At 36.9% G+C, this 14,111-nt stretch overlaps 3 protein-coding genes across 3 annotated transcripts; 1 reads left to right on the top strand and 2 right to left on the bottom strand.

The window, feature by feature from the left end:
• Positions 1 to 1,088: 1,088 nt before the first annotated feature.
• LOC140765500 (WRKY transcription factor 55-like) lies at positions 1,089 to 3,247 on the bottom strand. Its single transcript, XM_073104622.1, has 3 exons — positions 2,519 to 3,247; positions 2,099 to 2,230; positions 1,089 to 1,826 (listed from the first exon to the last, which is right to left on the bottom strand). The coding sequence occupies exons 1-3, from the start codon at positions 2,959 to 2,961 to the stop codon at positions 1,334 to 1,336; spliced, it is 1,068 nt and encodes a 355-aa protein (XP_072960723.1). The 5' UTR covers positions 2,962 to 3,247; the 3' UTR covers positions 1,089 to 1,333.
• A 6,605-nt stretch (positions 3,248 to 9,852) lies between these two features.
• On the top strand, positions 9,853 to 13,095 carry LOC140765628 (trans-cinnamate 4-monooxygenase). The gene is made up of 5 exons (XM_073104801.1): positions 9,853 to 10,318; positions 10,584 to 10,945; positions 11,063 to 11,184; positions 12,203 to 12,485; positions 12,557 to 13,095. Exons 1-5 carry the CDS (start codon positions 9,896 to 9,898, stop codon positions 12,870 to 12,872), a joined length of 1,506 nt encoding a protein of 501 aa, XP_072960902.1. The 5' UTR covers positions 9,853 to 9,895; the 3' UTR covers positions 12,873 to 13,095.
• Positions 12,891 to 14,039, bottom strand: LOC140765629 (uncharacterized). The gene is made up of 3 exons (XM_073104802.1): positions 13,604 to 14,039; positions 13,447 to 13,515; positions 12,891 to 13,354 (listed from the first exon to the last, which is right to left on the bottom strand). The coding sequence occupies exons 1-3, from the start codon at positions 14,024 to 14,026 to the stop codon at positions 13,277 to 13,279; spliced, it is 570 nt and encodes a 189-aa protein (XP_072960903.1). The 5' UTR covers positions 14,027 to 14,039; the 3' UTR covers positions 12,891 to 13,276.
• Positions 14,040 to 14,111: the final 72 nt, after the last annotated feature.

Genomic DNA, 14,111 nt, shown 5'->3' with positions numbered 1-14,111 from the left:
TTTAGCACCCTAAACTTTTAAAAAATTTCAAAGTCATTTTTCCATTAGTTTAACATCTGAGAATTTGGACGAGTTAGCTTACGTGACAGTTATAATATACGTAATTAATTTTAAATAACATAAACGTTCTTGTGATCTTTATATGACCCATTAATTAGATAAAATGATATTCTAATAAATAATTTTATTTTTTATTATTATATTCAATTGTCTTCCTCCGTTTCTCGTCACCACTCTTATCTTCGTTCTTCCTCATTCTTTTCCATCTATTCTTTCCCTTCCTCCCCGATCAAGGGGTGTCGGCATGTCTCCACTACAGGCGAGCTTGCTTGTGCTGCATGGGACAGGGGGGCCTTGGCAAGCTCGCTACTATCACCCTCCTGCTCACGTGCCGCCTTCCGTAAAACTAGTGGAGACTAGAGAGAGAGGAGACTAAGTCTATTTTAATTTAATTAATTTAAAAATTAATAATATTATGATATATTAATTAGGGGTGTAGTTGGCTTTTCGTTACCGTTGTTATCTATTTCACTTTATCCTAAGTTTAGGGATTGACATTATAACCTAAAAAAAATTTAGGAATCTTTATAAAAATTGAGTAAAATTTAAAAGATATTAGTGTAATTAACCCTTATTATTATTATTATTATTATTATTATTATTATTATTAGTGTGCATATTATATGAACCTATGCATGTCTAAATAATAGCAGACTAACTAGCAATCTTGGAAAGAAATGATTGTTTGGAATGTACCTAGTAAGCTAATGGCTTTTTCGGCTCTGGATTATGTAACACGAACAGTCAATACTTAATACAAAATCTACCTTTTTAATAATAAAAAAAAACAAACATAGTAGAAATAATTAATGACCACAAAAGTAGATCTTCTGGAAGGGAAGACGAACTGACCAGGATAAATAGTGGAAACCGTCTACTTACTACTTCCATGAATTAATCTAGAAGACTTATATAAAACGTTGGGCATCGTTTTCACCTAATATACTTCTTGCCATCTCTATCTAGATGGGTCTTAGCTGACTGTTTCATAGGAATACAAACATAAATTTCCACCCGGATTATGATTCTTAATAATAAAAAGATAAAATAAATAAACAGCATATCTTCAAATGTACATTTATAATTGTAAATGAAGAATCTTACAGTAACTCTAACCGAGGAATTAAAAGTGCACTCGTTTGCACACTATGTTGCTATTTATTTCCAAGCCATTTGGCTAAAAAAGAATAAGTTAATGTGAATCCCATCCTATCCTAATTAATCCACTACGCAATGAACAAATTAATATCAGTCAGGCATGCCTCTCTAGTCTCTACTCTTGCCTTGAGGAGAAGATTGCATTCATGCTGCTCCCGCTGCTACCTGAATTGAACATGACATCCGCTAGATCCGCCACCGGGAAATCCCCCTCTCTTCCACCTTGCTCGTTCTGAGTTTGATTACCTTCAAGCTCCCTCGAGATCCAGCTGCCGAGTTGGATCGATGTCGATAGGATTGAAGGTTGCCCCATGATCATCATGCCTTCAGCGAGTGAGAATCCGATATTATTGTTATCATTATTATTGTCGTTGTTGTTGATGTTGCTATTGCTGTTGTTGTTGTTGTTGAAGGTACTGGTGGTGACGGCGGCAGTAGTGGTAGTATCTGGTGCCAGAGAGGGGAGTAGAAGTGGCCTTGTGGAAGTTAAGCAGGTATGATTCCCACAATAGGTGACTTCAAATGTATAAGGATCATCGTCAAGCCTTTGGATTTGTTTCTTTGCCAAGCAGCCATAGTAGTTCTTGTGGGTGCACCTATAATATCCCCTGCCATGTTCAATTACGCATTAATTATATAATTATTTGATCCTCTATATCACTCTCTCTCTCTCTCTCTCTCACATCCACTCAAAAGACGTTCCAAAATAATGCACATCATACATGGACAAGTAGTTCAATTCATATGAGATTAGCGTCCAAAAGTTTTGAGAGGGATGGAATGGAAACGAATATGATCGATAAGCAAGTAAAATGATAGAAACCGTTGCTATTAGTGATTTTAGAAAGAGGAAAACACAGGGCTTAAAATGAAAAATTACCTGGGGAATCTACTACCGAGGATTTTCTTCTGCCCGTACTTTCTCCAAGTATACCCGTCGTCCGGGGGGTTCTCGGTGTTTCCTGTTGTGACGGCGGGTACCCTTCGGGTGATCCGGTCGCCGCCGTCTCTCCTGGGGATCCAATCCGATCAGCAGTTACGGTTACCTTGCCAGCGGTCGATCTCAACTAACTTTTAAACTCCCGAAATTAATCAAAAAGCACCCCCTAAGTGTTGGTAAATATCGATGGTACCTTATTCTAACTCCCAATCGCCATCCATTTAAACAAACACTACTAGGAAAAGAAATAAATTTTTTTTTTAAAAAGTCCTTTGAAACTTTCGAAGCAAGCACAAGTAAATAGAAGTGGGAAACGATCACAAAAGTCTAGCTTAGCTCAAGGTTTGAATTCAATGTTACCTCCTCCTGTTAGATCTCTGGTCCGAAGACCCGGCTGCCGGTCTTCGCCCGGCACCCGACGAGCCCTCTGCTGCCGTCTGCGTCCGACGGCCGAGCGCCTCGATATCCATGTCGTGCGAGCTATTAACGTATATTGAGCCGGAGCCGGAGCCGGAGCCGGAGCCGCCGAACTCCCCCGCAGTTAGGTGGATGTCGAAGCCCGAAGCGCGAGGTCGGAGGAGATGCAGGGATTGGTCGGCGAAGAGCATGGGTGCAGTAGCAGTGAAGGGAGATGGATCGACGGAGTGGTGCAGGGAATGGATGGCCCGGTTGAAAGCGCCGACGATCTCCTCGCAGGATCTGAGGAGGTAATGAGGATGGTTGGCCGCCGTGTTGGCAAGACTCGACTCGAGTTCTCTCGCTAGCCCGCATGCCTCCAGGATTTGAATTATGGTTGCATCCATGGGAGCTACTCCTTTTAACGAGCCGTTATTTGATTCTAATACATAAACTACTACGACTAATATAACTACTACTTATAGAGAGGAGAGGTTTCCTTACACGTTAAGAGGCGGTGATGGTGGTGCCGTGCTGGTGGTGATGGTGGTGCTACGATGGTTTAAGTAATTTAACAAAGTATTAGGAAGGGAGGACTTGGTCACGGTCCATGGGGTTTGTCTGTCTTTTTTCTTAGGTCTAAGGGAAGACCTCTCATGGTTGAAAAGCTCTTTGAATATGGAAATACCCCTCTCTCTCTCTCTCTCTCTCTCTCTCTCTCTCTCTCTCTCTCTCTCTCTCTCTCTCTCTCTCTCTCTCTCTCTCTCTCTCTTGAGTTGGTAGAACTTTCTATCATTCGGGTCTTAGGATGGTTGATTTGTGTTTTGGGCTAACACTTTGGGATTTGGATTGCGATTAACTAGTCAAATTTAATTAGATTAATTATACTTAAAATATTTAAACTATTGTCTATTTGTATATAGACCTTCTTTTTCTGACTCTCAACTATTTAATATCCCCCTGATAATTAGTTTACTCTTAATTTCTTATTTTAAAATAAAAATAAAATGATCCTTGTGATGGTATATGAAGATAGGTCATAGTTTAAAGAGGTATGAATCTAATTAGTCCTACTTAATTTCGAATTAGCTTCGTTCGATTGTGGTCAGAACGCAGCACTAGTCCGTGTCAATTAAGTAGACTCGTGGTGTGAAATTAGGTAGCGTGTTGCCAGGGTAACTTGGATTTGTTGATGGTTTAATTGTCTCCTCCTAAGCAACCCGGTCATGGGATCCACACTCTTGTACTACAAAATTTGGGGAATTTTGGGAATTTGTTTCCATTTGGGGGGATAACGATAAAAATTAAAATTAAAATTAAAAAGATAGCCCACGTTATCTTCATGCGAGTTACATTTCATTTAGAAGTCCATTTCGTTCATGAAGTGAACTTGTCTCTCTGGACCAATCAAAATATTACCTAAATATTACCTGATTATTGCTCTAATCAGTCGTATTCAATCTAAGTATCAAATTGATGGAATATTTATGTTTGTGTTCAACCTTTGAATATTCTGAATAGTCTATTTTGTGTTATCCAAGATCTATTTCCAAACGCTGGAACAACGTTGATTGTTCTAATTATGAGCAGTGAGAGTCGTTGACATTATTATTAAGTTTTTAATGTTGGTAAATATGTACAAAATAATTTAAATATTTTTATATATGTTCATAAACATATCTACAAGTTTTGATAAGATTTGGAATGAAAATTTTCAAGTTTTAGAGAAGATAAGTCTCGACGTTCATATGGGTTCGAACGCAAAATCAAATGTTTGCACATACAAAGTTTTGGTTGTTCGAACGCACTCGGGCCGTATTTGAACGCACCCACATAACATGCAATTTTTTAAACTTTTGAGAGTTTTTTGACTTAGATTTGATTTTATCTTGTTAACTTATATAAGGATTGAGATGTCGGAATCCTATGAAGATTAGTAATTGCTTTTGACAAGGAGCTTTTAAAGTTACAATATTTTTCTATCAATAAGATCCGTCTATTCTGAAATACACCAAGCTTTCGTCTTAAGAGTCATCTAGATGAATGATAAATTTCAAAGATTACTGAGATTGGAGATCGATCACGAAAAGTAATAACACACAGGCTCTAGCGATCAAGATTGAGGAAAACAAATTCGTAGGGATCGACGAGTTGTTTTATAAATCAGTCTTATAACTACTATAAGTTTAGTGATTAGTTTTGATCCAAGTTTGAATCCGTGGTTTTTTTCTCGTTTGGATTTTTTCATATAAAAAATCTTAATGTTCATCTTTGCTTTACTTTTTTATATTTATTCCGCATTTATTTAAGCAAATGGTTAATATTATTGCTTAGGGTTTAAATATATACGCGTGCTTAATTTTTTGAATCATGAATCGAAATTAGACTATAAATTTATTTCTCCTAAATATATCAGAATGGTTTATATTGCAGGATTTGGATTATCTTTTTTTTATTATTATATTGCAATTGTCTTTAGTTGCTTGAAAAAGGAGTTCAATGAAGTGTCATTTTGACACTAATGTTGTGTTTAGTTACTTGAAGATAGAGTTCAATAAAATATATTAGTTGCTAAAAAGTGTAGCTCACTAAATTGACTGACTTCTAGGAAGTGACTCTTTTTTGAAAAATAAATTTAAAAGAAAGAAATGGAGTTAGTTTTAATAAACAATAAAGTCACTTATTTGACTTATTTTTTAAAATTAGACATCAAAAGTATAGAATTGACTGAAAGTAAATATTTTCTTGTTCCACTTTCTAGTAACTAAACACTTCCAAAATTTACTTTAAAAAAACCCACTTTTTAATTTATATTTTACAAACCAAAATCAAAAATAAAAAAGTTCAGTAAATTAATTATTTTCCTCGCTCACTTTCTAACAACCAAACAAACTATAATTGAGCTACAAAACATTGGGCCGGGCCGAGCCCAGCTATCAATCGGACCCACGACGTTGCAGCGCTTGACCATCTCCCACTCTCTTGGAATTTCAGCTTTTTATTGGGTTCAAATAGAAAAACTGCGAAACACGAGCTTTCTAGAACTCGTCTGGGGTCTTGGCCCCAAATCACAATCTAATTTCAATCTTCCTTCTAGTACCCCACTTTTTATTTATTTCCTAGTCGTACTTCGAGATACGGGACTCTGAAAGGAGACGAAGAGGAAGAGGGGAAAAATTAGAGAAAAATACAAAAAGAAACAAAAGAGAACGACAGATATAAATATTTGGAAAGATCACCAGCGCGCTCGAAGGAAACATTTATAGATTTTAGAGGGACCGGATTGAAAAATGTTCAGTGTTTTAAATTTTAATAGTATAATATCCGAGAATTATGAGGATTAATTTATAAAGAGTTGCCGCATGAACTCAAAATAAGCGCAGGAACGGGGTTGTTGGAATCACGCAAGGGTAAATTAGTCTCTCTCCTTCTTCTTTTTTTAAAAAAAATAAAGTTATAATTTAATCATAATTAATTAGGTTTATTAAAAATTCTTAAAATGTATAGATTTATTAGTCAAATTAGATATATGTCATCGCCTATCCACTCGTCATCGGACGTTGAAATCTAAGTAGATTTTAGTATTCCACGTCCGTTGAATTAATTACATTACATAGCTTGTGCAAGAAGCATCGCCATGCCCAGTTTGAGATGGCGATGGTTAATGGACGATATCGTGCAAACTTAAAATGACATCTTTGCCCTCTAAGATAAGGATTGAGACAAATATCATACTAATATCGTATTTATTTGAAGCCATCTTCTTCCCATCCCAATCATAATTTTAGAACCACCTTTTTAGTTCGGCAATGAGATAAATAAATTATACCAATCAACTCCAGTAGAGTTGGTAGGTATCTTACTCATGACCTAGGAGGTCATGAGTTCAACTCCAACCCCAAATAATATTATGAAGAAATTGTTTGGTGGTTGGTAGTTTGATGGCTTAGCTCGATTCGGTTGATGATTCGGCAGTGCAGTTAGCTTGGAAGAACAGCTTGGCAACGCAATAGCTTGGAGTAGGTCTCGGCAGCGTTTGATTCGAAGTAATTGTTCGGCGACGCATATGATTTAAAGCCTAGACTAGACAAGATAGCTAAAAGCTCGGTGGGTCCTAAAGTGTCTTTGTATCTAGGGAGGGTTGGCCCTTTGTTCAGTCCATATCTAGCCTTCGGGCTCATGAATGATAAAAAAAAAGATAAATAAATTATTATTTCATTTGAAGAAAGGCCAAAAATTCTAATTACGTTAGAAATTAAATATATTTACAACTATTATATTATCTTATTCTGATTATTTTCACAATTCTTCTGTCATGTTTGGAGAGGATCAAATTAGTAATTTAGCTTTTTGTGATAAATTAGTGGAATATCTTAGCTTTTATTTTTTATCCCCTAATCAAAATTTAGGACAAAGATAATCTGAATAAACTCTCTTTATTTCTTTTTAAATTTATTTTTTTCTGGTATCTATTTGGCCCAAAGGTTTGGTACGAGGAGTTTGGTGGAGGAGGTTGGATGACATTTGAAGTCAGAGTTTCCCTTGTGTTATTGGGAAATTTATATTTCCTCTTCTACTAGTGGATTGCTTACTTTGATTCATAAACTATCACTTATTTTTAACATAAATATTATGTCAAAATTAATTAATCTTGATTGAGCATATATAAAATAATACAGAATAAATTTGAAATTGATTTCAAGTCGAGTTTGATCATGAGCTTTAAGACTCAAAACGAATAAAGTAATATTTATAGTATATTATATGACTAGTATGAATTTTTAGATTAACATCTAAATGCTCAAAATGTTATTATATTAGTTTTTATATCATCGTTATTGAATTGATATCAGTTGAAGCTTCATTAGAGCTTGGCTCAATGATCATTCTGGCTCTAATATTAGTTGAGGAGATCAAAATATCTCAAAAATTAAACAACATAGTCTATATGAAAATCGATAATAATTCAAAGGCCTAAATATGAATTCATTAATTTTGCCTCATCATATGAACCAGCAAGTTTTCACTTTCTCATTACATAAATAAGAGTTTGTTTTCTACTAAAATGCCAAACTTTTGTATACCTATTAGCTTATAATTGTCAAATTATTTGTATAGAAATTCAAAGATCAAATCTACTATTCTGATCACAATATCTTTTTAATCCTAATATCTTATAAATCATCTCAAATTTAAGCAATCATACTTGCTCGATGATCATTCTAATATTAACTAGTTTAAGAGATTAAAATATCTCAAAACACAAACAACATAGTCTATATAAAAATTAATAATAAGTCAAAGGTTTAGAAATGGATTCCTTAATCTTGCTTTACCGTACATACCAGCGAAATAAGTTGGTAAGAAACTCTCATTAATAGGTCAAAAGTTGTCATTTTCTCATTACACTGAGTATTTAGCTCGAAGTTGTTCTCTAATTAAATGACAAACTTTTGTATATGTATTAGCTTATAATTGTCAAATTGTTTGTACAAAATTTCAAAGATCAAATCTACTCTTCTGACCGCAATCTCTTTTTAATCGTAATATGATCATTTTGATATTAACTAGTTCAGGAGATTAAAACATATTACAAAATAAACAACATGAATAAGTTGTTAAGAAACTCTCATTAATAGGTTAAAAGTTGTCATTTTCTCGTTACACATGATTAGCGTGCTCAAAAGTAGTTCTCTAATAAAATGTCAAACTTTTGTAGAGCTATGGGCGAATAATTGTCAAATTATTTGTATAAAGATTCATAGACTAAAGCTACTTTTTTTGATGATAACGATCTATTTTTCATCATAATTTGTTAGAAATCATCTCAAATTTAATCAATCGATCAAACACATGGTCAAAATCCACGCTCGATATCTCCCTCCCATCCATCAAATTCCCAACTAGATCGTGGATGAAGAAGTCAAACAGTGGTAGGTAGGCCGGATGGTGTAATTTATTCATAGAAATATTCAATCTTTTTCTCTTTCTTTATTTATTCCAAAATAAACTACTATTCGATCCACTGCCAATTTGCCAGACTCTATTTGCCATTTCTCTTAGTTTGACTATTTTAGTTTGTGATGATAGATAAATAGATAGATAGATACTTTGTGGAATAAAGATTAAAGTAGATTTGTAACGTGATGTGGTTTCTTTTATCACACTTTCTAACGATTTTAACTTTTGGATAACATGGCTATTAATATAATTTAGGACATAAATTAGTTTTATCCTTTGGTGAATTATCTGTACGACATATATATATATATATATTCTAGCTACCATTGTTTAAATTCATCAAGAATGGTCAATACCAACTCACATTGGACAAAAAAAACTCTCCAATAAAAATGGAATATTTTAATTTCAAGGAACAAGTCAATCAATATATAAAAATGGATTATACTTGGTCATTTCTATTAACCATATTATAGATAGTGAAAATTATTAATCTTTCAGCTTCATATATATATATATAATACAACTTTATTAACATCTCTACCAACTCTTTACAGCTTGTCATTATTATATACACACCAAATGTAAATAGAATCGGTTAAGAAAAGATAGATATTAATCATATAAACTCAACTAAATGTATCAATTTTTTGTACCTTGTGAAGCTTAGATTCTATCAACTTCTATTAGCTATGTCTTATAGCAAATAAACTACCAATAAACGAGTACTTATGATCTTAGTACAAGATTATTCTTATTTTTGATAACAAGTTTTATTCCCACACAAACAAACCTAAAATTTATAGATAATCTCTGAGTGTGTATTTAGCCGTCTAAGAATTAAATATACACTAATTTTAATACAAATAGATCCAAACTTTTATTTTCAAAATTGTATGAATATTTTTGTCTTATATATATTTTTTAATCTCAATCTAATTCAGTTTTACATTCTAGATAGGATTAAAATAAAAATTCAGTAATCGTTCTTTAGAATTTAATCGAGTTAAATGTATTATAATTATTTTTTTCATCTTCCCCACCAAACCCCAAATTATCTACAGGGGCAAATTTGTCATTTAAAAAATACAGTATAAAAATTCATAATTCATGCAATATTAAAATACTAGTAATATTAGTTATTAATTTCCATCCTACTAATATGGTGGAAGTCCACCTCCCAATTCCCAAGTCATGTGCGTAAACAGCTGGCACGGTTTACTCTTTCTAACGGGCCACTGACGGCCCTCTACCCATCTCCCGTCAAGTCTAACGGTATCCATCAACTCCTCGCTATCGAGACTACTCTATAAAATCCCCAGGATATCATCTCACACCGCTTACCCCCCACCTTCTCGTCTTTATCCCTCCTCCTTGTCCATGGATCTTATGCTCCTCGAGAAGGCCCTCTTGGGCCTATTCGCGGCGGTGACGTTAGCGATCGTCGTGTCCAAACTGGCCGGGAAGCGGTTCAAGCTCCCTCCCGGGCCGGTTCCAATGCCGGTAGTCGGCAACTGGCTGCAAGTTGGCGACGACTTGAACCACCGGAACCTGATGGACATGGCTAAGAAATTCGGCGACTTGTTCCTCCTCCGCATGGGCGTTCGGAACCTGGCGGTGGTGTCGTCGCCGGAGCTCGCGCGTGAAGTCCTCCACGCGCAGGGCGTCGAGTTCGGCTCGCGCACGCGGAACGTCGTGCTCGACATATTCACCGGCCAGGGCCAGGACATGGTCTTCACCGTCTACGGCGATCACTGGCGCAAGATGCGCCGCATCATGACCGTGCCCTTCTTCACTAACAAGGTCAGAACGCTTAAGCTCCTCAATTTACTTTCTATATTTAGAATTATTATTATTATTATCTTTTTCAATTCACTATTGACTAGTTTATTAACTTAGATATACTATCTCCCTTTTTACCATCTTTTCCAAATGTTCTAAAAAGAAGGAAACGATTTGCAAATATATAATCCTCCATTGGCTATATGTGATTACAAATACTAATTATTATTATTATTATTATTTTCTATACAAAAGATAATAACTTTAATCTTTCATATTCTATCAGGTAGTGCAGCATAACAGGAAGGGATGGGAAGAAGAGGCGAGATGCGTGGTGGAAGACATAAAGGCGAACCCTAAGGCTGCTAAGGAGGGGATAGTGATCCGAAGAAGATTACAACTTATGATGTACAACGATATGTTTCGCATCATGTTCGACCGGAGGTTCGCCACCGAGGATGACCCACTTTTTAACAAGTTGAAAGCACTCAACGCCGAGAGGAGCAGGCTATCCCAAAGCTTCGACTATAACTACGGGGACTTCATCCCAGTATTAAGGCCTTTCATGAGGGGTTATTTGAAAAAGTGCTACCAACTCAAGGACGTAAGAATGAAGGTCTTCGAGGACCACTTCGTCCAGGAGAGGAAGTCAGTGCTCATTTTTTTTTTCTTTTCCTTCTTTCTAATTCTAAGCCGGTGCCTTGTCTTCTTCTACTATTTTATTTCCATTCTAATCCCTCTAAAATGTTAATTTATTAAAACCAGGAAAGTGATGGCAGAAACCGGAGAGGTGAAGTGTGCAATGGATCACATACTCGATGCAGAGAGCAAGGGAGAGATCAACCACGACAACGTTCTTTACATCGTCGAGAACATCAACGTCGCCGGTAATCTTTCATATCAAATTTTATCAAATACACTCCTCTATTTTATTCTTATTATCACTGACATGACACCGTTGACTCATCAACTACTCTAAATATTTAAATATAAAAATTAATAATTTCTATATTTTATATTTTAAGTATTTTATTTCTAATAATAAAAGGGAGACGTAGGGTGGTGTCATCTTCCAATAATTAAATATTGGCGCACCATGTGATCCAATTTATTTTTTGCATCTGTTATGTAGCACGATAATAGGTGTCACCACCCTGATTAAATTATATGTAACTTAATAGAGGAAACAAAAGAAAGGAAAGATTACTCTAATCAATTTGGTAAGAGTTGTGGACACTAAGACACAATGAGTGGTTGCTTAGGTGCACTATGTTTTAATTAGAGTAGTCAAGCTTTAGAACCCAAAATTAAACTCCACTTGCTACCACTCATACATTATTTATAGTTCTCCTTTTGTTTTACTTATTTGTAAATTAAAGCCCACCAGGGGGAAGAGACAAGATAGATGATCACTAAAGCTCATGTTTAGTTCACCAACTCGGATAAGTAATGCTATTGGTGGGTGAAGAATAGAGATCTTCCATCTTACCATGAGCAACGAAAATTTTGCAAAAAAGGCCCTTATGGTGCTGGGATGGATCCGGTCATAATCTATATAATATCGAGAGGTCCTTGTCTTTACTTTGAGACGAGTGGTGCTTGTGATACTTATCTTTGATCTCCCGCTCGGTCAATTGTGCGGTTGGTATGAGCATCAATTATTATCCTTTTTTTTTTCGTAGTCTCTTTTGACCTTTTCCATTTGTGGATATTGATGCAAAACACTTCGAATTGGCCAAAGTATCTCGTTCTCTCCTGATGGCAGAAGCAATCTGACTGTTTCAATACTTGATTAAATTTCTTCTTCTCAGAATTTTTCTGAAATTAATTGCTATACTGCAAGGAGATAAAACTGTGAAAAATTCCGGCACGTCGGTTCTGACCACCTAATTTTGGACCGTGCAGCTATAGAGACCACACTGTGGTCCATAGAGTGGGGAATTGCCGAGCTAGTGAACCACCCTGAGATCCAGACCAAGCTTCGGCGCGAGCTCGACTCTGTCCTTGGCCATGGCGTACAAGTGACTGAGCCGGACCTCGAGAAGTTGCCCTACCTCCAGTCCATCGTCAAGGAGACCCTCCGCCTCCGCATGGCCATCCCTCTTCTCGTCCCCCACATGAACCTCTCCGATGCTAAGCTTGCCGGCTATGACATTCCGGCTGAGAGCAAAATCCTGGTCAACGCATGGTAATGTCGATGCAAGATTTAAAATTTAAGTTGTTAGAGAACGGTAAAATTAATTATATATATTGTAACAGGTTCTTGGCCAATAACCCGGCCCATTGGAAAAAGCCCGAGGAGTTCAGGCCCGAAAGGTTCTTAGAGGAAGAGGCCAAGGTCGAGGCCAGCGGCAACGACTTCCGGTACATTCCCTTCGGAGTTGGCCGGAGGAGCTGCCCCGGGATAATCCTCGCCCTGCCGATCATCGGCATTACCCTCGGCCGCCTTGTCCAGAACTTCGACCTCCTTCCACCGCCCGGGCTGAGCAAAATCGACACCACCGAGAAGCCCGGCCAATTCAGCAACCAGATCTTGAAGCATGCCACAGTGGTCTGCCGGCCGAGAGCGCTCTAATCTCGGCATGCATGCATGCTTCTTTGCTATTTATTACTCTCTCTTTGAACTATATATGTGTGTGATAAACTTTGGTGGCAATGAGTCTGTAGATTTAGACATTTTACTACACGAAACAACGGTTGACAAACGTTGCTATGGTCTGTAATAGCAAGAGAATTCCACTTTGTGTTAAAACTTTATGATATTGTTGTCTTTATAAAGTTGTCTCTTCTCTTTGAAATTGTTAAAAGTGTTAGTAATAATGAGCAACACAAATAAACTTTTGCACAAGTGATGCAAAGAAAGAAAGAAAAAAACTAAAAATCTATTGCTTAATGTATACAAGTAAGTGCAAACAAACAATGTGGCTACGTTCATGCCAGACAAATGAAGAAACAACATGGCAATCCTAATAATCGAAGCTATATTGCTGCTTCTTGTTCATGAACATTTGAAAGGTCTGCAACTTCTTTAATTAGCATATCACTGGTTGATGATTCCTGCAAAGAGGGGAAATGTATTAAGTCTTCAGTTCATTACCCATCAAAGGAAGTGAATTAATAGCCTTAAAAATTTATTTATTTTTACTTGCCTGTGATTGCTCTTCTCTGCTCCTCCTCTCCTCTTCTTTGGCCCTCAGAGATTGAACCGGAGAAAGCTTCTGATCAAGAAATCAAACACAAATTTCACCGCAATCTCTACCGAAAAAGGCAAGATTTTTTTCTTGGAAAATAATATTAGTTTCTTACCGTGCAAATAGATATCAGCTCCTCGAATCCAATCAATCTCTGGATCTCCAATTCGATCCTCCTCTGCTCTTCGACTCTCCTCTCCATCTCCCTCATCACCCTCTCCAACACCAAATCCCTCTCTTTCAAGACCCTCTCCGTCTTCTTCCTCTCTATTCGGAGCCTCTCCCTTCTCTTCCTTATCACTTCCAGCTCCTCCGCCAGCGACGCCTCCCTCGGCTCCGCCGTGTGGATCGGCCGGTTTTCCTTGCCCGCGTCTACTCGGATCAGCGGCTGGATCGCGTCCTCCTTCGGATTAGGCTTCGGTTCGGATGCCAGAATGGAGTTCAGGTTCTTTGGCTGCAGTGGCTTCCGGTTTCTTTTGGTGGCCGAGGACTCCATTTTTGGTTCTTTTGCGGAGAGAGAAGGGACGGAAGAGTTCATTTGAATTCAAAAGGTGGGAAGTGGCAACGGCTATTGAAGGTGGTGGCGATGGTGAATGTACCGTTTTAGCCTTGTAGAATTTGAG

Source organism: Typha angustifolia, chromosome 8, assembly GCF_048772165.1.
Source record: "Typha angustifolia cultivar Huaian chromosome 8, ASM4877216v1, whole genome shotgun sequence".
In the NCBI taxonomy this organism is placed as follows: domain Eukaryota; kingdom Viridiplantae; phylum Streptophyta; class Magnoliopsida; order Poales; family Typhaceae; genus Typha; species Typha angustifolia.
This window is presented reverse-complemented; position numbering and strand designations above follow the sequence as displayed.